Source organism: Myotis davidii, unplaced genomic scaffold, assembly GCF_000327345.1.
Source record: "Myotis davidii unplaced genomic scaffold, ASM32734v1 scaffold44, whole genome shotgun sequence".
Classification (NCBI taxonomy): domain Eukaryota; kingdom Metazoa; phylum Chordata; class Mammalia; order Chiroptera; family Vespertilionidae; genus Myotis; species Myotis davidii.
In genome coordinates this window covers 4665962-4693176 of record NW_006299705.1, presented here as the reverse complement: position 1 = coordinate 4693176, position 27215 = coordinate 4665962, and the positions used below count along the sequence as shown (strand labels likewise).

Here is a 27215-nt window from a genome sequence, read left to right as displayed (position 1 = left end):
ATTCCTCTTCTGAAAAATAGGGAGTTTGGAAAATATGACTTTAGATATTTTTTTTTTTTTACCTTAGACTTTTGATTTCAGCTTTGGTTAGAGGAAGAAGAAACTTTGTCCTCTTTTTTATTCACTTCTGAAATTTGAAGTTTATCTTTATTCCCTTCAGACACACAGGGCCTCAAGGATTTGTGTTTATATTCATGTGTATATCTTCAAACTTTTGTTGAGAAGTATTACTGAAAGCTTTTAGGAATCGGTGTGAACATGCGGATGACGGGAAGCCAGCACACAATTTATTAGTCCTATTGAAGAGTTCTGGTTGACCAGAGAGGCAATTTTCCATGCATTTACAGTGAGCTTTATCAATATGCTGGTATGCAGGTGAAATGGGTTTGTCATTCCTAGGAATGCTTTTCATCCTGAGAAACAGTATCTTCTAGCAAATTAGTGGCCATTTAGAGTAAGGGCTGGGACTTCTTGGGCTATACCACCAGACCTGTTTTTACAGTCATGCAGAAACAACTTTAGGTGCCCTTCAGTCCTAAAGACTATTTGCATGCAGTCTTTAATAGAGTGTTTAGTCCATTGAATTCAGTCTCTAAGAAAGTGGACTAGTCCAACAATTTTTTTGGTGCTCTTGTTGGCTGTTTCACGTAAATGGCAAGAACGTTCATTTTGGCACAAAGATTAGTACATATCTTCAGTATTATTCACACACTCCAATGAGCTATTTCTGACTTCTCTCTCTCTCTCCCTCTTTCTCTCTTTGACTGTATCAGGCCTCTGGGAAGAAGGGTTGAAGAGAAGAAAGTAGCAGCATATCCCCCATGCAAGTCTGTTGGTCACAGGTCTCCTCCAAAGTTTAGATTTCCTACAAGAAATCTTAACTTTCTCCCAACCCCCATCACTTATGTTCCCTCTGCATACACACAGGATCTTAAGTCTGAAATTACTAAAAATTTTAAATTGGCAGGAGGCAGGAATTCCTATATAGTCAGACTATCTCTCTAGGGCCCACTGATCTAAGACTAAGCACTGACATACAGGGAAAGCTGTTGCTTTTCTCCTTCCAGTTGAGCACCTCTCTGAGAAGTCATCACAGGAAAGAAGGACTAGTCCACCGACTCCCTCGTGTTGGGGTTGGGTGAGAGGCATCTGTAAGGGATGCTCAGTGGGCTCTTTCTCCCCTCAGGGCGGTCTACACCAGGCAGTTCAAGCCAACATAAATGACAGCCACGGTCCTTGGATCTATGGCTGAGAAAGTGTGTCGAAGCAGCTGGCTTGCTTTCTCCCTTCTTGGCCAATCTGTAACAGCATGTGGTCAGCCTCAGCCAAGGACTTGCCGCAGCTGTGAGCATCAGTCTTTTCTCTCCTCTTGCCCGCTTTCTCTCAGCCCTGCCTGGATCTATTTGACACCGAAACAAATGATGAGAAAGGAGGCTGTTGCCAGCATAACTCTTTGGAAATACATTCAGACTATTTATTCTTGCACCTTTCATTTTGGCAAAAATGGCAATTTTGTAAAATGCAATTGGTTGAGCAATTACAAGATTTTTAAGAATATTCCTTTATTATACCTAATTTTAAAGAATAGGCCACAGGTGTTATAGCCTTCATTGTCTATAAAAAACATAACATAAATAATCTTGATATTTTTACTTTAGAAGCTGGTGTAAAAGAACCTGCTACTTCAGTGGAAATCTCAAGATCTGGGTTACTTATAAAATAATAGTAAAATACAACTCTTCACTGTTAAGTTAACCCAGATAGCAGGATTTACTTTCAAGGCCCATTATGTGGCCACCCAGCTGACATTTCCTAAGTATTTGTGCATAAATGCCCTTAGTGTTCCATACTCACTCTTAATAGCAATTAAAAATTCAAGCCTCATATGGTCCTCGATCAGTCCTAATCTCACCTTAACGTGGCTGTGATGTGTTACCCAATTGACCTCACTTCTCTAAGCCTCAGTTTTCTCACCTGTAAAATGGGTATAAAGTTTTGAGAATTAAATTAGATAATATATGAGAAAGGCTTAAACACAGGTCTTGGCACATAATAAATAATAAGTGATAGGTATATATGATAAAACAAAGTATTTCTGTTTTCTTGGCAGGTTTTAGTACATTTTTTTATGTTTCCTAGAATTGCTGCATTCTAAGGAATAGGGGTGTCTTTTATAAAAGCCTTTATAATTGACCTTGCTCTGTTGAAATCAACCACTGTATAGTGCTATTCTCTGGCCCCTTAAAAGCCTGCCTGAGTTAAGGCTGAAGAGTACAGAGCAGTCCTCTGACTTTGGTGTGACTAAGGTATCCTCAGAGCATTTCTTTTAAAAAAGCAGAAGATAGCAGTTGAATTGAGAGGGAAGCAAAGAACCTCTCTCACTCCTCTTCCCCTTGACATATACAGTCTCCATTCCTTTCCTTTCTGGAGCAGGTTCTAGCAGCTGAGTCTTGATTGCAGGTGGCTTCTCAGGCTTCCCTCGCAGAATAAATCTCAGACTGATTGGTCTTTATTGGTGAGGACTTGTCCAGGACTTGGCAGAGCCAGAAACACACATCGGCTCAGAGCCCTCTGGGATTCATTACAAAAGCTGGGTAATCGCCCAGCAGGGTGATTTGCCAGCTGTCTTCTTTAGGTTGTGACCTGGATGTAATCCATAGTGAAACCATAGAATGCAAAGATCCAGGTTTTCCATGACAGCATCAAGCAGTTTGTTTTTGGAAATGCATGAAGGGCTGTCTTGAAATCTGTGGAATCCCCAGTGACTCAGGTTTGGGACAGAAGCCATTAAAATGAGCTCAGGATTTGGCTCACTTGTGCTGGCTTGGCCTATTCCACTGGGGTTGCCATGAGGGTTGAACTAGCTCATGAGATGCTGGCCTGGCTGCCTGTTGTCTTCCATCTCCCCTCCTAGGCCTATTTGCATCTTTGTGTCTGGTTGGCTCTCACGCTCTCTACTCCCTGTGGCCCTCTATCTGTCTACAGCCGGCTCAGTCCAGCAGGATTGCTTCACAAGCTGCTCCACCAGTCTGACCAGATAGATTGCTAGGGGCTGAACTCTGCCTCTACTGGGCTGGGGTAGAGTGTGCTCATGGGAACTGCTCCTGGCTGTGGAGGCTCAGGACTCGTGTGTGCAGACTCAGCTTTATTGCAAGTGAGCAATAATTGAGGATGAAGGAGGACATTATGAAGAGGGGGAAGGGGGAGGAATAAAAGGGTAAGAATCAGAGCGAAGAGTGGAGAGTTTTGCCTTTGCTGCTTGTGGAACTGCTTTGTCATGAAACAGAATGTATGTGGAAGTATGGATATAGGCATATAAAATATACCTGGTCATTATCCAGGACTTGATATTCTAATTGTCATTTTTCACAGGGTAAACCACATCTCAACCTGGTCCCAGCAACCTTTCTGATTTATCCCATGCCCTACCCATTCACTCCCAGGCCAAAAAGATCAGATCAGGCAGGCACTGTGGAAGGGAGAGAGATAAGAAGAGGGTCTTAAAAAGCAGACAGAAAGGGGAAGAGACTCCTGACTTTCACAGGGACTTTGCCCCATAAATTTACACCTGAAAAGTCCACCTGGCTTTCTCTGAGAAGGTAGTGCGACCTTGATTGCCCAACTTCAAAATATCCTCAAAGAAAATGCATGGGGAAAGTATAGGGAGCATCCCCTGGTTTTCCTTCTGAGAAAGAGGCACTGGGAGCTTCTGACCGTCAAAACGAGGGTCTTGATTTCTGGCTCTCCAGACAAATAACACCTCCACCAGAAATCAGTTCTAATAGTTCTATGTCTAAATCAGTGTAAGAATGCACTGATTATGGCACATTTACTAATTCATCAACCTTTAGTAATCCCTTGGTAAAAACTAAAAAATGCAGAACTGCTATAAGGCAGCCAGAATTAAATTTCAACTCAAGGAGTTTCTATGGGATGCCTACTAAGTGCAAAGACCTGTAGACTCAGGTCTACAATTTTTTGATTTTCCACACCCAGGCCTGTATTATATATACATACATACATATACATACATATGTGTGTGTATATACATATGCATATATATGTGTATATATATGCATATGTACACACACACACACACACACACACACACATATATATATATTTATACATAAAGAGAACAAAGAACTCAACCGTGTCATTAGATAAAAAAAGTTACTATTTGAAAGCAAGTGGACCAAGCAGGCATTAATTTAAGTAAATCTAGGGATTGGGATCTATTTTTAAAGAATCAGTTGGAAGATCTAGAAGAAAACTGCAACTCTCTTAAAATTCAGATATAGCAATTGATATGCAAATAAAATGTGAAAAGTGGTTTGCCTTGGTAACCACTTAATTGCAGCCATAAATTATCACAGAGACATGGATGGTCTATGTTCAGGTTGCATTAACAAATAATCCCTTAAGTGTGGCTCTGAATATTCACACCAGCAGTCCAGGCACTCTTAATGCAATGGTAGTATTCTCAGCTGTGACGCTACTTCAAACGTGACCTGCATCTCCAATGAAGAACTGGGCTGTCGCACAGGCAGTCATATCTATAAATGAGTTCAGTCCTGTATACAATCTTCCCAGTAGCTTTATTGAATAGCCAGCAATCTTTTTCTCTTTTTAATGATAGCCCAGTACAGATGATATAAAAAAATACATATAGCCAATATTAAAAATTTCAAAGTACAATGCAGTGGCTGTGTTCAGTGTTTCAAGGCTGACCTGCTTCATTAGTTAACATTATCTGGACCCCAAGACCTTAGCAGGCAAGAAATTTACTTATTATCCTGAATATTTCATAGCTCAGTAACTAAATTTTTTGTGTCTTTTACTCTACAATATACTACATTTTATTTATTTTGGCAGCTTATTTTGAAATATCAATGTATTTTGGTTATAGTCAAACAGGAGCACCTTCTTGACACCCCACATGTCAGATGAATAATTTTCAAGACTGTGTTTCATAAACTTCTCCCAGTTGTAGGTAAATAGTTCAGAAAACAGATGCTCACTTGGAACATGAAGTACAACTTTATTATTCACTCACTGGAAAGAATAATCTGGCTAAATTAGCTTGTTGGGATGCAATTTAACAGGAATTACGGCTGTAGAAACTGTCAGTAAAGTAATCCTATCCTATATATAATAAAAGCTAATATGCTAAGTGTCCGACTGTTCGACCAGTCGCTATGACATGAACTGACCAGTAAGTTAGTTTGCTGCTGGGGTCCGGCTAATCGGGACTGGCGAGACGGGCCAGACACGCCCTGGAGCCCTCCCACAGTCCTTCCCCAGCCCGCTCGTGCACCAGGCCTCTAGTGTGCATATAAACATGAATCAATGCTGAGAAAGATTTCAGCAAGGGACAAATGCATCTTATAGATTGTCTCGCCACATATTCTAAGGGCATCTGACAATTCTTAACTGGTGGTCATTAATTCTGAGTAATTGTAACAGAAACTTCCTCTTGGGGCTGTGGTTGCCAACTATGCTCTGATTGTCTTCCAAAGAATTCTCTTTATGTTGCTGTCATCTGCTCTCTAGCCCCCACCCTGGAAGAGTATTTTTCTTGCAATTATAATTCCATGGGAATGTTTTTAGTAGAAAACAAGTACCCTACTAGATTTTTCTAGGGAGATAGTGTGAGCATTCATACAAGCATTTTTTAAAAATTGACACCTGATCCTTCACTTTTTCTATTTCCCCTCAGAATCTTGCTGGTTCAAAACCTTTTATTGATCATGCACTAAGCTGGCTCTGCTCTACAAGGATACTGTGGTCATCTGCTGAAAACCCCTTTCATTACCATGAACCCTCTGACCTCCAGTTTCTGACCTGGCTGTCAAAGCATTTATTAAATATCAACCTTGGGCCCAGGCTAGCCTGTCCATAAACTCTTGAAACTTTAAAATGAGGTACAATGAAAACAAGTTTAGATTTTAGACTACTCAGAAAGAGGCTCCTTACTCGGTTTACTGTGCAAGCAACAGGGTAAAAAGAGGATTCTTAGATGGGGCCCCATCCCAAAGGGCCTCTCAGTAGTTACTCCCTTGAACAAGGGCAGGTCCACTATGTGCCGAGTAGACCTGAGTAAGATTTTATAGAGCTCAATGTATTCAATGTAAAGAACTGTCCATTGTTCTTAGATTATATCTTTTAGCCTTTTGGTCTTCAAAATATATGATGATGAGAGGAGATAATAGTTATTTTCAGTGTCCTTAGATTAGCAAAATAAATATATTAACCTCCCAACTTTTCTGGCTGTTGTATTAGTGTGTAAAACCCAGAAGTGTGGGGGAAACATGATTCTAGAATATAATCAGAGGAATAGATTGTGTCTTTTTCAAGGTTTTATCTTTAGTGTTCAGAATAGGGCCTGCTACGTACATAATAGGTGCTAGCACAACTGTAACTTTGCAGGTATGTGTAAAGGATTTAGCAAAGGCTGGTTAAGTCTCAATTCTAAGCAAAATTAATAGAGCCATCTTATGAAGTTCCAATAAGAATCATTTCAGAACCAGCAGTCACTAAAACCAAATTCTATTTGGGCTTTATAGAATAAATTTTCATTAAGAAGTTGAAAAAACGTAATAGGCAAAGTAATTTCAAAGGTATAGACTAACAGTTCTTGGGCAGAAATCCTTGATTCATGTTATAATACTTTATATTCCTCTTTTTTAAAAATATATTTTATTTATTTTTCACAGAGAGGAAGGGAGAGAGATAGAGAGTTAGAAACATCGATGAGAGAAACATCGATCAGCTGCCTCCTGCACTCCCCCTACTGAGGACGTGCCCGAAACCCAGGTACATGCCCTTGACCGGAATTGAACCTGGGACCCTTCAGTCCGCAGGCCGACGCTCCATCCATTGAGCCAAACCGGTTTCGGCTATATTCCTCTTTTTTATAAATGTCATTCAAATATGCTTGACTCTGAATGGCTAATGAATTTTGGTCCTGAGGTTAGTGGCCTGTCCTGGCATCTGGAGAGGTCAAGCAGGTGAATATCAACACTAATCAGCTTTGGGGCTTGGGAGGCAGAGGCCCAGCACTCTCCTTGGGTGGAGGAAGAGGCCTGGGGACCACCAGTTGTCTGGTTGTTATAAGCAAGATTTCATGAGTGCCAGATGCCTAAGATTGAGAGCAACATCTTCTGCACGTGGACACTGAGATGAGCAGGAGGAACTCAAACCTATCATGTATGGATAATGGCTCAAAGAGGTCAGGAAAGACAAAGGGATCATCAGCTCTGATCTGTGAATTAAGAAGGGCTGTTTGAAGGGATGTAATTTGGGGGCCTAAGAATGCTTGCAGCACTGGATTTGGTCTTATCGGCAGCATCCATCTGTCATGGAGAGGACAGAGGGCGTTTTCCCTGTGGGGAGCAGTCATGTTCTAGGTGGATGTGCGAGTTTAGAGGGTTCCCAACCATACAGAATCTCAGAGCAAAGACTACAATGTAAGCAGATTATACTGCCTATCTTTGCCCCTCTGGTACCTGAGGGTTTTGTGCTTTATTGCAGTTTTCTTTCATCCTGCAGAAGAGGACATCATAGCAAACCTGCATTGTTCTGTCCTGTTCACTAGGTTTTCTTTCTAGAAGTTACTTTGGCCAAAGGCAGCCAAGCCAAAGTGGCATCTATGTTGCAGTACGTAGGCTGGTGACACTTAACTTGTAATGGAAGAGAAGGTGTGCATGGAACTTCTTTATCTTGTCTGACTGTTCGGTTAGTAAATCACCCTGACTGACAACAGGTGACCCTGTATTGGGTGCAGCCTTCCCCGCCCCACAGCCCTTCACAGCACTTAGGGTTTTTCACTTGATAACTCTTCATCATTTGCTCTCTAACCTCTCAGTAGGTTTGAGTATATATCAGTTTCCCATCTTCAGCTGGACAAATGCTTTTGTTTTAGAAGTTAGTCAGCTGTTTGCAGTAAAGCAGCAGTCTAGTGTGATGGCTCAGGAGGGGGCTCTGCAGACATATTGCCTGGTTTAAGTCCCAGCTCCACCACTGATTAGCTGTGTAATCTTACTTAATCCCTCTGTGCCTCAGTTTCTTCATCTCTCAAATAAGACTGTTACAAGAACTATAGAGAAGTTCTACATTCTTCCCTTCAGTGTTAACTCCTTCAGTTAATTTTTCCATTCTCCAGGCTCATGCTGCTTCTAGAAACCACCCTTACCTCTCTGCAAACTGCCATGGCCCATCTCCTTCATTTCCCGTCTACCCCTCTGCCTCTGTCATTTTCCTGCACTTCTCCAGGTTTACCCCTGCCCTGCTACTCCCGCCCAGGTGGTGTCTTGAGCAGTTCCCACGAGTTAGCCACAGCCTGTCTTTTCAGCTGTCCTCACCACAGCCAAGCATAGTTGGAAACATTCAGAGTTTTGAGGCTCAACTAAGGTTGATCTCTAGATAACTTAAAACTGATTACATTTATTGACTTACTACTTTTTCCTGTGAGATCTCCACAAACAGCTATTTCTGTAGCCAGAAAGGAAGTTTGCAGTGCTTGCAGTCAAATGAAAGGCCAGCCCCATGGTTAGAGCCTGTGTGTGTTTCGCCAGTAAGTGTGGCTGGTGTTCGTTCTGTTAGCCAGAATTGTCAACCCCTGGGATTCACGTTATCAGATGAAGCCTTTCCTCTAACCACTTACAACACTTGGCAAGAACTTTCCACACTAGCTTCATTTAAAAATAGAACATAATCTGTATCACAGCTCCTCTCCTTTCATTCATCCAATAAATATTTACTGAACACCTTATTACATGTCAGATATTGTCCTAAGCAATTGGGATTCATAAAGAATAAGCCATAAGGTTCTCTATTCTCATGGAGTTTACGTTTAGACTGATGGAGACAGACAGTAAATCAAAAAAGTATATTATATAGTGTGTTAAAGGTGATGGGTGCTGTGGAAGGAAAAAAAAAAGGTATAACCAGGGTAAGAGAGATTGCGTATGCTGAGGTGATAAGGGGAGGGAAGTGTAATATTAAATAGGAAGTCAGGGTAGGGTTCAGTGAAAAAAGATTTAATCAAAAACTTGAAAGAGATCAAGGAGTTGGCCATGTGGGTAATCAGAAGAAAGAGCTTTCTAGGCAAAGGGAACAGCGAGAATGAAGGCCAGTGCTTTGCTGATGGAGTAATGTAGGCTCTGAGAGAGAAAGGAGTCAAAGATGATTCTAAGGTTTTTGACCTTGCTGGGTATAACTAAACTCCCATGTGCTAAGATGAGGCCCACAGGATAAAGACCAGGTTTTAAAGTGAGGAGTGGGGATCAAAAGTTAGGTTTGGACACAGTTTTCAAGTACTTTGTTAGATATCCAAGTAGAGGTTGGAGGTCAAGAGTAAACAGTTGGATATGCAAATCTAGAGTTCAAAGCTGGAGAAAATTCAGGAGACCTCAGCCTAGACGTAGTATTTTAAGCTGTAGGATCAAGTGTGATCAATAAGGAGAATGTAGAGAAGAGGACAGAGGATTGAGCCTGGCTCCCCAGTGCGTAGATGTTGGGAAGATAAGGAAGAACAAACAGCAAAGGATACCGAAATGGAAAAGCCAATGAGGCCACCTTCTCACCTGGAGCTGGAGTACTGGCAGATGATCTGAAACTCATGCAAGGACTATTCCTGTCTTAGTTTTACGTTAATCCAGTACTGGCAATACTTTTTCAAGCTATTGCCCCCGTAAGCCTGGAATGCTCTTGGAGCTCTGTCCCAGAATGGGGATGAGATACAGGAAGCTAATCACCCTCTTGCTTTATTTGCCTTTGCTTCCTGCTACAGAGATGGCTGCCTGAGAAGGGGTAGGGGGAAGGGTGGTGGTGGCCGGAACAGCCCCCTGGGCGTATGCTATAGTGAATTGAGCTGGGTCAACAAAACCGAAGCAAAGGCTTAGCTGGGCCCATATTCCAGACCTGTGAGTCACAGGGTAGACCTGGTAGGGATAATCAACACTGGGTGACGTTTTTGGTGTTTTGTGTTTTGTTTTGTTTTTTCATTTTCTCAGAGATATGTTGAAAGGGGAATGGAGTCTCTTGCTATATTCCTATGTGAGTCAATGGCTGTTTCAAAGCCAGAAATAAGTTGAATTCTTGACCTTTTTAACCTGTAACACACCCATGAGGCTTATTATGGTAAATGCTAAGACAAAACTGTGACATATACCAAGAGGAATAAAACTTTTTTGCCCTCAAAGGACTAGATTACTGCTATATCCTCAGGGCTAAAAATAATGCCTGGCACTTAGTAGGTAACTTGGTAAAAATCTGCTGATTAAATATACAAAAATAACAATGTGATAAAGAGCTGAAAAGAGATGTTCACAGGGTGGTAGGAGCACACAGAGAATAACATTCTGGCAGGAAGTGGTGACATGTGAACTAGGATGAGGGCCCTGGTTCAGGGAATGGTGATGTGTATTATGTGACCAGATTCCTTGAGTAGCACTGGCCAGTGCTCTCCTACTCCTCTTCTCGTCACGGCCACTCATTGCTGTGCCTGCTGTCAGAACAGGCACCTGAGTGCACTCAGTGGACACACCTCAGGAATTACCTAGTTGGAACCCAGGTTTATCAAGATACTAAGCTTGCTACTAGCTGTCTGCTGTGAATGCACCCTCCAGACAGTAGGAAATTTCATAGCTTTAGTATGAGCTTCCTGATTACAACCCTGTGGAAGCTGTCGTGTCTCTCACTGTGGGCCTCCACATATTGCCAGTTGCACTAACAGATGGCGCTTTCTTCCTGTCCGTAGTAAATTTCCTTTGCAAACCAGGGCTAGTCATTCTTTACTATTTAGTCTAGAAGTCTGTCTGAAGAGGAAGTAGAAGTGTGATGTCCAAAGACCTGCTTGTTATTCTGTAGAAAGGAGCCAGCCTTTCTTTAGTTTTTACATTTTTCAGAACAGGAACAATGGCGTTCTTCTGTACCCATAAAAAACCAAGCAAACTTTGAGTCCCTTCCCTTGGCCAGCAGGTTGTAAAACTGTGACTGATCGGGAGGGAAAGATGAGAAATAGCCATGGAGCCTTTGCCCACGTTTTCACAAACTTAGGAGCTGTGGTTCAGACTTGGGTCCTCCATTCCTAGCATCCCATGTCCTTAAAGCTTGAGGTGGGAATCTTTAGACCAAGCAAAATATTATTTAATGCATTTAGCAATGCTTCATCTTTCCAAAATTGGGGACTTGGCTAGATTATGGAGATGTTTTTATTTCCACCTAAGGGATTTGATATCACATTGTTTAAATCCAGGGCAGTAGCAAAAAAGTTACCTAAGAGTTATACTTTTGTGGCTGGTCTAATCATAGTGCCGAATGTTGATAAGAAAGCAGGAAGACCATGACTTTACTTTTCCTGGTGGGTTTCATTCATTTTGTTTTTCAACACCTTCTATGTTTTTTGGCACTGGAAATGCAGTGATGAGACACAGCTCGTGGAATCTAATTATTTGAGTTAAACCCAAACCACATGTTTAAGTTGCCCATAAAGGCTCTGAAAATTCCTGTGCAGCAAGATGGGAATCCAGGGTTGAGTCCAAAAGCTCATTCCAGGTAGGGGGAAATATTACTAAAATAGCAGAGGGGCAAGATAAACATTGCATTGTAAGAGCTGGTGCCCAGCTGATCATGAGAAAGCCACCATAAGGTGGGCCTCTGAAGTTGTCAGGGTTCTGTCTCCAGTGTGTGGTGGCATCTGTAGGGGAGTCCAAGTGACTAACCATCAGTTCCTTTTATTTTTTCTTCCCCAAGTAAGGTTGAGTCATTCCCCAGGTGGCCCCCACAATGAACAGATGCTGGCATCTTCTTGGTATAGTGAACTGGGAGGTGGTTAGCAAGAGAAGATAGAGGACCCAAGGATTAGGATAGTTTTTAAGGTTGTGGAAAGTGGTATGACTCTGGGTGCATCCTATCAAGTCGAACCATGGCAGAGATGACAAGCCCTCTGAGTTCCTTTCAGGAGTAGCCATTTTCTTTGGTTACTGGCCAGTATCATCGTGTCTACTTTTCCTTCTCCTCCCATCTGGGCCCTCTCCCTGGGAGAGGTGCCAGTTAAAAGAATATCAAATGCCCACTATCTTAGTCCTACTTTCTCTATCGCTTTCCACATAACAAACACACCCTGAAACGATGCAGTAAAGCAGTAGAAAGGCCCCAAACACCACTACGGGCTGGCCTAACTTTAGGAACTGCCTTTTTAAAAAATATATTTTTATTGATTTCAGAGAGGAAGGGAGAGCAAGAGAGAGATACTGGGCATGTGCCCTGACTGGGAATCAAACCATGACCTTCTGGTTCATAGGTCGATGCTCAACCACTGAGCCATGAGAGTCAGGCAGGAACTGCCTTTTTAAAGCTACATAGGAAAATCAGATCATATTCTGGCTCGGCTCTTATGTGAAACTCAATCCTGAGCACTAGCTTTATAACAAATATACAAAAATCCCTCCCCCCCGTGGAGCTTAAAAGTTTAGGATAACAATCAAACTAATGAAGTAAAATAGTAGGTTGAGCCATATAAACTGACCATTTATTCAGGTTTTAAAAAAAGTCAAATATTGACAGTTTCATACGACGCAAAGTAATATAGTCTGTGTCTGTAGAAAGTGCTAAGAAGAAATAACAAAGCAAGGAAGGAGGACAGCATGCAGGGGAGAGGTAAGTGGTTGAATTTTAAATAGTTTGGAACAGAAGACCACACTGAGGAAGTAGCATTTGAAGATGACCTGAAAGCTACCTGGTAGGAGGGCACAACAGGTGAGAGGAATAGCAAGTACAAAGGCCGGAGTATGCCTGGTGTGTCCAAGGAAGAGCCAGCTGGCCAGAGCAGAGAACAAGGGTGTAAAAGGCAGAGGTGAGTTTAGACAGGTAGTAAGGAGTTGAATCACATGGGGCCTGAAGGCCAGGGAGAAGGGGCTGGACTTTACTCTGAGAGATGGGAAAACTTAATGGGCTTTTTCTCTGTAATTTTACTAGTTAGCAAAAGATTATGTTCAGATGATGTTTGTGCTTCATTAGGGGATGCTTATTAGGACCAGAACAGCTGCTCAGAAGAGCGGAGTGGCAGTCAGCTGAAAGGCCCACCTGAGTCACTAAACTGTCTGGAATTCCTCTGCTAAAAGGGCCTTTTTCTAAACACCCAGACTGATGATCAAGGTGACTTTCATTTTATGCTTACCCGTAGGCCCTCTTTTCTTTCCCTTGACCTAGGGCTTGCATTTTCATGGCATCAACCATGCTAATGACAACTCTGATGAATGCTGGGAGCAGAGGTCAGCAACCAGGGTAGGGTAGACAGCGGCAACTTCTCTGCCCCGTGGAGAATTTGGATAAGGCACTGTGTTTGTCTAGGCTGGCTGCCCAGGTTGAGAGCGTGTGGTTTCGGCACACATCACAGCCACTAAGACTTGGAGACATACCACAGTCCACTATTTATTACTCTCCCATGTGGAATGCCCTGTGGGCTTATAAATATTCAAGCTGAGGCTTTTGCATAACTCATAAGCATGGCACCCTTATATGATGTCTCCCTATTGTCATTCACATTTGGCCGGTGGCAGCCACTAGATTTTCAGGTGGCCTAAACAATTTTGGGAACTTTAGCTGAGCTATCATAAAAGGAAGCATCCAAGAGAGCTAGGAAGAACTAGAGTGAATGTTCCTGGCTGTACTCATTATTTTAAGTCTGCCTACTTCCCTGAAGGATCTGAGACAACCAAATTAAGGTATTTTGTGAGCCCGGCAGAGGGTAGCAGAGCTGCTATGTGACAACAAACTCCATGCTTTCTGTCTTCTGTCCCTATCATATTAAAAGCATTAATTTTGCTTACTGGGCTTGTTTAAGCCATGTAATACTAACAACATGTATAACTAATATTTAATTGGAGCCACGATTAAAATACGAACACACTGGTCTTTATAAGGCAGAGCAGTTCACACTTCCTTGCCCGGGGCCTGCATGCCAGACAGCACCTCTGAATCTAAGTCCCAGGGTGGTAACTTAGGACCTGAGGGAGAAAGTACAAGGTTCCAGGTACCTTGCTTGGTGATGTTTCCTAGGGAACAAGGTGGGGAATAATTAGGATTTATCACAGGCTTTGGGAACATAAAAAAATTAGCTCAGTAATTTTTGGATCTCCCAGCTAAGTAAGATCTGTTCAGATGAGAATGGTTTAGTCTTTCAAGGGGATTAAATTGTAGTCTGCGTTCTCCCCTCTCCCCAAATCATTACACCTTTCAAAATATACCCTAAAAAATAAGCTGACCACTTACTCATAACTGGTACACTTTAAACCAGCGGTTCTCAACCTGTGGGTCGCGACCCCTGTGGGGGTCGAACAACCCTTTCACAGGGGTCGCCTAAGACCATCGGAAAACACATATATAATTACATATTGTTTTTGTGACTAATCACTATGCTTTAATTATGTTCAATTTGTAACAATGAAATTGGGGGTCACCACAACATGAGGAACTGTACTAAAGGGTTGCGGCATTAGGAAAGTTGAGAACCACTGCTTTAAACTGTGCTATGTATAGGAGGGGTCTGCAAAAACTATATCCTGTTGTCAGGTACTGAGTCTGTGTTCCAGTTCTGTTGTTACTGCTGTTACTGTTATGGGTGTAGAGAGTACTCTGTACATACTTCAATACTCACAGCCACCTTATGAATTAAACATTAGCCCATTTTACAGGTGAGGAATCATACTTAGGTTAAGATTTTCTAAGGTCACCCAGTTTATAAATGTCAGAGCTGAATTCAAACCTCTATCTTAATCCCAATTTTGAGCTCTTAACTACTAACTGACCATCTCAATTTAGCGCGTCTTTGCTGTGGTCATTATCTTGCTAGTTTGTGTTCTAGCTCACACTAGACCAGTCGTCGGCCAACAACAGCTCTTTGGCCACTTGAGTGTGGCTCTTCCACAAAATACCGACTTCTGCACATGGGCCACGAAGTTTCAATCGCACTGTACATGCGTGCCCGCACGTGGTATTTTGTGGAAGAGCCACACTCAATGGGCCAAAGAGCTGCATGTGGCTCGCGAGACGCCATTTGCCGACCACTGGACTAGAACATTGGGATTAATTTGGGAGGTAGTGAACTGTCATGGTTGGTGAGAAGATACTATCACAGGATGAAGACAGCGCTATGAAATTGTGACCTGTGGTTTTGAACACTGTCCCTCATCTTCCTTCACACCTAATATTACCACAGATTCAGTCATGTTCTTTCTGTGGGGAAGTTGCTTTAAGTAACTTGGAAGCTTTGGTATGATAACCCCAGAGAATTTTAATAAAGGTAGGAAAAGAAAATTGAGCCAAGATTAATTTATAAGGATGGAACTCCTTGGTATTTAAAAATCAGGTCTTTGTAACCTTATTAAATATTTTCAATTTGGCAGGCCATAGGGTCTGTAGCAACTGCTGTTCCAGCACAAAAGCAGCCCTAGGCAATCCATAAATGAATGGGCAGAGCTCTGTTCCAATAAAACTTTGTTTACAAAAACAAGGCCACAGTTACTTGGCCTTAGTTTGCTGATTTCTGCCTTAGACCAAGGGAAATTCTCACCTCAATAAGAGCCCTGTGAGAAGAAACAAGTTCATTTGCTTTCCTGGAAGGGAAATGATTAGTGGGTGTACATTCCACCATGTACAGAAGAGGCTAAAAATATTTCTGATCAAGTGGTAATAGTTCTTGATCAGGCCAGATTAGTTGTATAAAACAGCCCTAACACTTGCTATTGCAGAGAGGATGCCATAGCCCAAAGAAGGTAAATCAAGTAACAATGACAACAAATCTGTGGAGCCACGGGGTTGTCACCTCTTTTCTCTTCTGCCCTGCAGGCCTGTTCCTTATCCTCGGCTTGATACTCTACCCTGCTGGCTGGGGCTGCCAGAAGGCCGTTGCCTACTGTGGACACTATGCATCGGCCTACAAACCTGGAGACTGCTCCTTGGGCTGGGCCTTTTATACTGCCATCGGTGGGATGGTCCTCACCTTCATCTGTGCCATCTTCTCTGCACAAGCAGAAATTGCAACCTCCAGTGACAAAGTACAGGAAGAGATTGAAGAGGGGAAAAACCTCATCTGCCTCCTTTAATTTGGAAGAGACATTTATACCATTTTCTTCCTTGTTTATCCTTGTGAAACAGTTCACCTCTGGTTTCATCATCTGAGTCAAGTGAAGAACTAGCCTTTAACTACCGAATCCACATTCTACAACCCTGAGCCTTAACAGGACCAATGAGAGGCAACATCCAGCCAAGCAAAGTGACTGCACATGAGGGCCACAGTGCAAATTGTAAGAGATGGAACATGAAAACAGTACATAAACCCTGACATGTGTCAGACAGCATCACCCCCAAGGCGCAGTGAAGGAGAATGCTCTCAACCATGAAAGCAGCATGTCTCTGGTAACCAGAAGAGACTGTTAGCCAGATTTGCTGGCTACTCAGAGGTGTGGGGTTTTTGTTTCCTCCTGGTTCTTTCAAGTGTCTCAGTTGAAGACTACACACTTACTGGGAGTGGGATGTGTGCTAAAAGGTATCATAGCAAGACACGATCTCTTTTTTAGCTCACCAGCGGGATCAAGCAGGGACTGTGGAATTCTGTTGTGGAACTTATTGGAAGCTCAATTCCAGGGTCAGGTGAATCAATTGAACTGTCACTCCAAGATTAAAGCAAAAAATAAGGGCCTATAAGATTATGAGAATTAAAAAATCCTGCTAGTGGAGACAAATGCATTCCACTTCCCAGCAGCCAAGCTAGCGCCAGTACTGGCCCAGCCTCCTCTTCCACCAGAGATCACATGTTTTCTCCTAGAATTGGGATTTCACTGACTGCCAAAGGAAACCTCACTGTTTCCTCATTCCAGCACAGAGGTCTCCAAACCAGATGTGGCTCATTCAGATATTTACTGGGAGAAACTGCCAGAACCTCAGCACTTACGGGGAGACCTTTTCCCACTGTTTGGTAACCATACTGTAGTCAGCTATATTTTCAACCCCAACAGCAGCAAAATGCCATTCTGTGCATTAACCCTTTGCGGTCCAATTTTTTATTTTTAGAATTCAAACAGTCTGGTCCAAATTAATTGACGGGATTGAATGTTGAATCGGTTTGCAGAGTTGACCTCAGCCTCGATGTTGGACCTGCTCCTAGCACCTGGTCTGTCAAGTCAGCCTCCATGTTGAACCGAAAAGGGTTAAAAAAAGAGCTAATCATGGGACTTCATTTTTTTTAGTTACTGGTTGATCCTGAAAGCAGACTAAAATAACATTAAATTGTAGCAAATGCTGAGCTGCATCAAAGGCTTCATTCCCAGGAAGACAGAATAGAAATTTAATGCAAAATAAGGGAGCTAGACCAAACTTATAGCACCTGCCTGTACCTGTTTACAAAAAGAATCAACTACCACTATTAAAGTTTTGGGTGCTTTTAATCTAGTTTCTATAAATTGACAATATCATTGATTCAGGAAAATGGTATTAGCCATCACCTCATATTTACTTTGAAATGATCGAAGTGGCCAGAAAGAACCTAGTCTGATATTACCCTAAGATCAGAATTGAAGAATGATACAGAAACACTCTATAACAACTTAAGCAAGTGGGATGGACCTGCCAGATTTCTGGAAGGATTAGGTCTCTTTTGGTTTATGAATCCGCTCACTTGAGGGCTTGCTTCATTTTGAAAATTTAATAAATAATTACATACATTGTTTGGGCAAGGTATTATGTACTAAGTGCCACCAAACATAGAACCCTGATTCAGATTTTATAACCATGCCTAGTGCAGAAAAACTAATTCCTTTATGTGTCAATGGAATGGAACAACTAAAGTCTCATTCTATTCTGGCCTTTGGCCTATACCAGAAACCATCTTTTCTTATAGATTAAGAGTTAACGGCAGGAGAAGAAAGGGTGTGGAACCAGGCCTTAATGAGCTCACCACTCTTAGTCCAAAGTTCAGAATAAGCAAAATGTAAATCTTATGACTTTCCTTAACAAGAGAAGGGGTAAATCCATAGCCTCCTAACAGCCTAGGGAAGGGTTCAGGAAACATTAATCTATCTCTGACACCGCACAGAAATAGGTTACGGCAGCCACTGGATTTGGCTCCTGTACCTCATGGAGTGTTTATATGCTCTAACCAAGTCCCGATGCCAGCAAGCCCTGGCAATAATTTTCATTTAAAAAAATTCGCTTCATCAGGCAAATAATTTTGATAAAAACACCAATTTTTCTTAAATGTATCATCAGAAGATTCACTCTACTTTTTTTTGGTATAAGATAACCCGTTTTCTAACATCAATTTTACATTCTCACTCTCCTTACAGACAAGTTGTCATAGCCCAGAGGATCCTTTGAGCAAGTCCCTCATCCCTACTGCCCAACTGCTCCTTGGTTAAGGTGGCAGTGTATCCCTAGATCACCTTGATAATAAAAGTCACTTGACAGTGTCTACTTCATTAGTCTCAATGCTACAGAAGACAAAAAGCACATGCACACACAAAACCCCAAACCACTGAAACTACTCAAACACTGACCTAGTAAGCGGTAATGTTGGGCCTTTTAAACCTTCAGTTCACTAGCCAAGCTTTGGTTGGAAGGAATGGAACATCCAAAATCATGCAAATCTAGACCAAAACTGCATAGCTGATTAAAAAAACACACACACTAAATATGAGGAATATGTTGACATAAATGTGTACAAAATAATTAGACTGATTGACCCACACCTATTTTTCTAATTTCTATCCCCTAATGGCCTCAGTCTAAAAATCTAATATACCTGCACCATTACAACTACCAGAAAAGTCTTATTTATTTTTGCCTGCATTTGTGCTTAAAGTTTGTGATGGCTGGGCTTCTCAATGGACTCCAAAAAGGCAGAAATACTTGTTTTGGACTCTGTGGATTCTTTAAACCTGTGTGCTAATTCAACAATGTTACATTAATTGTGTAAGGGTTTTTGTATAGTTTTCAAACATCTGTGGTGTAATGATCTTTGTTAAAACACGTATTCTGTAAAGTGCCATAGTCTTTTTTTATGTGTAGCATATTTAAAATATATATATATATTATACATACACAAGTCTGTGTGAAAGATGTGCAATAACAAAGGTGTATGTATGTTTTGTTTTTTGGAAACTGGACAGGCGTCAGAACAGGGCTTGTTTCTGTTTTGGCAAAGGAGAGTTAAACAGTTTTGCCTTTATGGCCTAGTATTTAACCCATAATGATTTTAATGCTACACAAACCTATGTGAAGAAAAGACTGGTATGAAATCATTTTTTCTGGGTCTAAATTGAAATAATCACTAGATTTATGTGAACGTTAAGCTGGCAAGCAGGCCCAGTTAATGCTAGTCTTTCATGTGAAATGTGAAGCTGCCCTTTTGCCTTTTCTGTTAGTGTGATAACTAGTAGCTGGTACATAATCACTAAGGAGCTATTTCTTAACATGCTTTGATAGACCATGTTAATGCTAGACCACTATTTAAGGGCTGATCTCACACCTTCTTAGCCATAAGAGTCTGGCCTAGAACAGACTTCTCTGTGCAATAACACATGGCCACTGGAAATCCCTGGCCTGCATTTGTATTTGGGCAGCAATGACTCCCAAAGGCCAAAAGCATTACAGGCACGACTGGGATTTCTTCTGAGACTGTGGTGAAACTCCTTCCAAGTCTGGGGGGAGTCATTAGGTGCTTTGGAGGAACTCAGCACCACTTGATAATTCAACAGCCGCTTGAGCCAAATATGAAATAGTATTTACCGCTGATGGACTCGATTTGAGCCTTCAAATTTGTGGTTATTCTATTATATTGTAAACTAATACATTGTTTGTCTAGCATTGATTAGGTCCCTGTGCATATGTATTTTCACAACATGTTGCTCCCTTCCTTTCCCCAGATCTGAATTAAACCAGATTTTGCAAACTCATTTTGATTCTTTTAAGTCTATTTCTTTCAATTATGATGTATATAATTTGATCAGGAAAAAAGATATTCAGGTATTTCAACTATTCCATTCATTAGTAACAGATATATATATATACCTACCTTAGGTTAGCTTTAACTTCAAAATAGGTACTGTATATATTTATTCCTCAGAGAAGCATCAATGTCATTATAAAGAGGGGGAAAACCCCTCTCAAATACTATACAAATGTCTTAATTTTAAAGTAAAACTAAGAATTATGAAAATGCTCCAAAGCACTCAAGGCTTTACAAAAAAAGAAATATTATACTGACAAAGAAAAAGGTCTACTGAAGGTCACACTCTCCTATTCCAACAAAAACACCAAAATTAAAAGCCAAACATGGAGCAGTTCCATATCCACATTTCCTGAAAGTAACCTGCCCAAAAAGAGCCTCATTCAGAAGCTGAATTCTCAAAGATGACACCAACAACCCTTTTTATAAACTCTTACTCAGCTCTGTATCTCATGAATCACTCACTTGAGAGAATAAACAAAAATGGTTATTCTCCTGATCTAAGGCCTGTGACGCCTGAAACTACATTTATGCTTTGGTTTCCAAACATACCTGACAACTTCCAGGTTTCTAATAGAAACAAAAATTAAAAGCTGACCAAATTATCCAAATCACTAAAGAAAAAATTTTTCAAATTATGATCTAAATTACCTGTGCAAAATTGGAAATTTCAAGTTACTTTTTCAGCTGTTACTACATCATTCTGAAGAGTTAATCCACAAAAGAAAGGACTCTGGCTTTAAATTTCAGCAGAGGCTGGGAACCCTCCCCTGTGCTTCCCGCTCATCCTTAGTTTTTACTTAGCAATTTTGCTGCTGGATGAACTTGCCATGACTGCCCTTCCGGAACACATTCAACTTACTCCTAGTTCTCCTTAAAGTCTTTGCTTTACATAAAGCCACCTAAGCACAGTCTTGACTATGCCTGACATTTCCTTTTAAGTGGGTCATTTCAGTAGTTTCCAATAATTCAGTACCTTTTTCAACTCAAACACTAAAGAATAAGAACAGCAAAGAAAACTTTTGCCTACTCTTTAAATCAGCAAGAACTAATAATTGTCTTTATTTCATAACCCCTATCAGCTGCTTAGTCATGTGTTTGGGACCATCCTACTGCTGTCCCTACCACTATCTTCTTCCTTGCAGCTTCCTCCTCACCCTGAAGAGTTCTGCAAGATAAATCTTTAAGACATGAACTGTTCACTTTGCTTAGGGACACAGGATATAGATAAAAACATAAATAAGAGGAAGTAGCAAAACCACATAGGAAAAGAAAAATCAATCAAAAATTAGATGTTAACAGCTCTTCGGCTTTTTCTAGTCAAATAGCCTCAAAAGTCTAACACCTGAAGGCAAGCAGTCCACCAACTGCCTGTGTTTGGGGAAAACCACTATAATGTATTCTCAAGAGAATAATGCCTGAATTAAGGCTAGTGACAGCAAAGATAATGAGATGCATTAGGTAAATGTTAGGGGGAAAGAATGGGTAGTCAGGTGACTGACTAGAAGGGGTAAAGGGAGAAAAGGAAAGAGTCCAACATGTCTCCCAGGTATTTCGTTTGGGCACAGGAAGGAAAGTGATCCCACCACCAAGATCAGGAATCCAAGAGAAACAGAGACAGGGAAGGTGGGAAGGTCCAGCTTAGGCTGCCAATGGAGAAGTCCCTTGTGCAGCTAGGAACATACTTTGGAGAGAAGACCACATTGGAGATAAGAGAATTGGGAGCCATCAATACACATGGGCAGACAGCAAGAGCTTTTAATTATTGTGCACATTCTATGTGCAAGTACTGTGATAAGCACTTCATATAATTCATGTATTCATCAAAACCCGATGAATAGAAACTATTATCCTCATTTTATAGATAAATTAACTGTCACTAAGTAACTTAACTGAAATTAAGTAATTTGTCCCAGGTAAAAAAAAAAAAAGCTAGTAAGTGGCAAAGCCAAGGCTCAAATACAGGTTTGACACCAAAGTCTACATTCTCAAACAGCTGTCATTTCTTTCTACCTGGAATATTTAGCGTGAAAAGCAGGCCCATACAGAACCCTTAGGATGCCAACATCTCTGTGTAGTAAACTGCTAAAATAATTTTCAATTATAATTCAAAAAAGGCCACACCAAAGGATGACAACTGATGAAAACACTGCTCTTCCTTCCCTTTTAAGAGAAAAACCTAGTCATTTTTCATACTTCTGAAGATGGACTATGTGTCTCAATTTACTCAATCCTGAAAACAGTCACTAAAAATCCACTGGGTATATGACAGTAGTAAAACTACTGTCAGTTTGACAAGTTTTTGTTATTTTCTTATAATCTCTTATCCAGGATAAGCAGCTGTTATAATTACATAAAAGGCATATTTTCTTCAGAGTTAAACTAATAATTAGGGATCTGTCTTCAAATTAAAGTTTCTCCAAACACAAATACAGAAGCAGAAGACATTTTAGTCAGTTAATACTGCTGAAGAGCGGGCAGTAGGTACTCACATGTTATGGAGGTAGGCCTTGGTCTGGAGACATCAGAAATATATGCTGTAATTTTTTCTTGGTTGATTTTTTCCCCTAGGATCCACTGTCCCTAAAAGATGGATATGAATTACTGGAAATGTGGAAGGATGGAAAAGAAACAGGGTCTTGGAGAGAGGTGGCACCACATGGCGGCAGCAGCCTCACACTTGGCAGGAGTCAGGGGACATGGGTCTAGCTGCCTCTCCCAGACGAGACAGGCATTCTGTTCTCTCACTGGGTGATCAGAATAATTTCCTACTCTATAAAAATTGGGTCAATAGAAATCACATCATAGGTTTGGTGTGAGGAGTAAATACCATAAGTAAAGCATTTAGTATAGTCTCTGGTATACAGTATGCCCTCAATGAGTAAAAGTTATTAGAAGTAAATTAAGAAAATCTTCTGTCTGTCCACGGAATATCATTTAGAATTGATCTAAAAAATTAACAGTTCTAAAAAAATTGTGAAGGTTAACATCACCTGGTGTTAAAACCAATCTAATATTACCTAGAGAGGCTCAATGGCTGGCTACCTAAGGCCGCCTTTTCTTTTTCCAACTTGTACTAATCACCTTTAGCTTCGAGCTTCAGGAAGTAGAAGATTTCACTGTGGACGTAGGCTACCTGGTCACTCCTAGTTATCAAAACCAAGAAAAAACAAACAGGTAGTATTGGACAAGTCCATCTATGAGAAACCAGAATGCTCAGAAAATAAACCACCTGATTATCTGTCAAAACCTACAATAGGGAAGACTTTTTAGAAAAGGGACATCCAATGTTGGTAGAATGTGGATAAAGAGGTCCTTTCATACACTGCTGATGGAGATAAAAATTGATACAATTTTCTGGAGAGCAATTTGGCAATACACATCAAAGATCTCAAAAAAGTGAACCTATGCTTTGACTCAGCAATCTGTCCTAAGAAAAGAAAAAAAGCCTGGGTCCCCAAATTTAGCTACAATATATTCCTTGATAAATTATTTATAATAAAAAAAAAAACACCACAGAACCTGAAGGAATAACAGGACTTCAAAAATAGTTTATGATACATGTATATAAAGGTAGCTAGCCGTACAGCTATTAAATGTTATAGAAATGCATTCAGCAATCCTATCCTCTATAATAAAAGCCCAGCGACCGAACAGTGGAACGACCAGAATGACCTGTTGACTAGTAGCTATGACGTGCACTGTCCACCAGGGGGAAGACACTTAATGCAGGAGCTGCCCCCTGGTGGTCAGTGCGCTACCACAGTGGGAGCACCGCTCAGCTGACCAGAATGAGCAGCTGCTCCCGTTGCAAACCCCCGGCCAACAGGCAGAAACTTGGGTTGCAATCATCGCCTCCTCGCCCCTGCCACCTCCAGACACCTGCAGGCTGCGCAGCACCACTGCTGGGCTCACAGAGCTGACCCAGGAGGCTGGAAGGCAGGTTCGTGGCTGCTGTGGGACTAAGGCCTACTCCACCACCTCTCCATGCTATTGTCCCTGGACCCAGCCCCGACCGGGTCCCCTAGAGAGGTGAGTGCTCCAGCTCCATGGAAGATGCCGGACCAGGGAGCAGTCGCTCAGAGGGTGGGTCCACAGCCACTTGGCTGATGGGGATGAGCGGTGCTCCCACAGGGGCTGATCCCCGCAGGCCACGCCCCCACCAGTGCATGAATCCCGTGTACCAGGACTCTAGTGTGAAATAAAGTTCAACATATTATTTACATCATAATTGCAAAAAGATTACAAACCTTTGTGTTTGTTAAAATTCTCCAGTTGAAAGTAACAGGAAACCAACTCAAACTAGCTCAGGGAGAAAACAGAATAAAAATATTACTGGGATTAATGGGACGAAATATGGGTGAGCAGTCAGGCCCCACACAGGAAATGCAGCTATCCAGGTTTTTTCCTATGTCCTTCCATCCCACTTGTCCTTGATGTCTGCTTCATTCTTCAGCTTGATGGTGACTCCTTCCTCATGGAAGAATGTGGTACAACTAAAACCATCTTGCTACTAAAACAGTATAGTTGTGGACACATCTACCCAAGAAAAAAATGTAATGAGCCAAGCATGGGTCCACCATGCCTAGATGACATCCAGTACCAATGTAGTGTTCAGGGGCCCCAAAGAAATGGGCATGTGAGAGCTCAATAAACATCCCTAAAAGGATCTATGACAATATAGAGGGAAATCTTATTTTTTGATTTTAGGGAAAAAGTTGTCTTCTGAGAAAATAAATAGAAAGATATAAACCAAATATTAATAGTAGTTATTTATGGGTATAAAATTATGAGCAGTTTTACCTTCTTTTGCTTACAAATATTTCCTATAATTTAGACTGAAGTGTATTAATTTTATGAATTCAAAAAGTTAAACATTGCCATATCCCTTCACTCCATAAACTATGTATGCATAGAAAAAGAATGGGAAAAATCAAATAAAATATTGGCAGTGCTATTACTAAATGAAAAATTATTTTTATTTTCTCATTTATCATTTTCCATATTTCTCAATTGTTCAACATATATTACTTTCATACTAGAAAAAAATGAGTTTGAGAAATGTGTATGCCCAGTATGCTCAGTTTTCATGGAGGTGACTATAACACTGTAGGAATCACCCTACCCTGATCACCAGATAAAACACAGTGATTTGGGGCAATTTTTTTCCTAGCCCCAAATCACCTGAAGAATTGTACAAATTGCCAATAGTAACAACTACCACAACCATGATTTATCTTGAGAATCACTGACCCACAAAATATTTTTAAAGTTATGGAGAATTGTGGGATTATATCTAAGTGTTAAAAAAAATAAAACTTGCATACTATTATAAATTAGGACTGTCTAAATGAAAAGAAGATAATACATAACGTATGTGAAACATTACTAGGTAGAAGAGACTTAACTATTTTCTGTCCCCATTAGAGAAAAGATAAAATGGGTTTTAGTGGCAAGATGGTTTTAGTTACATCAGCCATGCCAAGCCCAGAAAGATATGAGCCGAACAACAAATCAAGATTTAGATAAACATAAAATTTAACATTCACTGCATTGCTACATGGTGGCTCCCATGTCCCTTGCCATTTGAAAACATTAACAGTGCCAATGAAAATTCTACAGTTTGTAAGTTTTGTCCTACCAAAATCACAAAGTTAAATTATAAATATGGAACCCTCAGGAATGGTAGGAACACAAGAGAAAAGTCTTTCCCTATTTTCCTAGAATCTTTCAATGAAAGATACTTTATCTACTAGTATCTAGGACAGAACAGTGGCAATGCCTGGCTTAATAAATTTTGATAGATTTCTTTCTTGCTCTCTATATACTGTGATAAAGCCATAAAATAGGTTTAAAAATACCAATCAATAACCTAATCTCTAATGGAAATACACTTTACATAATATTTAATCGAGATACAACTTTTTAGTTTAATAAACAAACACTTAAAACAACTCTAATGTTTTAAAACATATTATTCTAAATAAATTTATAGTATGGTACTTCAAAATTTATCAAATAAGGTATTTTTTAAAAATATATTTTATTGATTTTTTACAGAGGGGAAGAGAGAGGGATAGAGAGCTAAAAACATCAATCAGCTGCCTCCTGTACACCTCCTACTGGGGATGTGCCCATAACCAAGGTACATGCCCTTGACCGGAATCGAACCTGGGACCTTTCAGTCCGCAGGCTGACACTCTATCCACTGAGCCAAACCAGTTAGGGCATCAAATAAGGTATTTTTTTATGTTTAACCATCATTAATTTATTAGCCACTTTTATTTCACTCCTAAAGGTCTTAATCACAGGAAATCAACAGATTCCTCTAAACATATTCCTTAAGGAATAAATGGAAGGAAATACAATGAAATGGTGTGTGACAGCCATGGTAGTTCTAATGGGGAAATATGGATAAAATGATAAGTTCTATATAGTAACAGTCTAAACATACATTTTTACCAAGAAAGATAAAATTAAATGCTAATTTCAGTGTTTTCAGAAAAAATAAAAACATTATTCTACTACAAATAATTTACAGAAACAACTAATAAATTTAACATAAATTCCCTCAAAAATGCAAACTATACATTATCACAACATGATTTATAGAAGGAGATATATCCAATGACAATTCAAACTCATTTTTTAGGTAAACCCAGCAAATTGAAAATGCTGTTCCTATTTTAACTGAAAACATATTTCTCAATATAAGATTCATCATGAACATGATTTAACATCCTCTTTAAATAACCAGTGAAAAATCAAACAGGTATTTTCACTGATACATAAAACAGCAATAGATAGCGAGGTTAGGAAACAGAACACAAGTTCACTCACATCAATAACCTATTAATACACAGACACTTATTCTAACCCTCTAGGAAAAATCTGAACCTCAAAACACATTTTTCCATTTTAAATCTCTAGACAGTCTGTGTATATTGACCTTAAAGTGGTCAAAATACTTACTATGAGTGAAGCTCATATCCCTCTACCTATAAAGGTCTAATGCAACAGAAAAGTTGTCATTTTATGTTGATGAGAGTTTTTAACTAATCTTTTATATGTTTATTTTGTTAGCAAATGACAGAATTATACAGATTCTTTTTTAAATTCAAATGTGGAATTTCTATATACATTAAACCCTCAGCATAATTTCTGCCTCTGAAATGCTAATGAAGTATTTAAAATTATACAAACAAAC

At 40.4% G+C, this 27215-nt stretch overlaps 1 protein-coding gene across 1 annotated transcript in view; it reads left to right on the top strand.

The window, feature by feature from the left end:
* LHFPL2 (lipoma HMGIC fusion partner-like 2) overlaps nucleotides 1-19955 on the top strand; it is a 21761-nt gene extending 1806 nt beyond the window's left edge. The window contains exon 2 of the mRNA XM_006775465.2: nucleotides 15853-19955. Within this exon, the coding sequence (XP_006775528.1) occupies nucleotides 15853-16109 (257 nt within the window). The 3' untranslated portion in view covers nucleotides 16110-19955. The remainder of the gene's footprint in view (nucleotides 1-15852) is intronic.
* Nucleotides 19956-27215: the final 7260 nt, after the last annotated feature.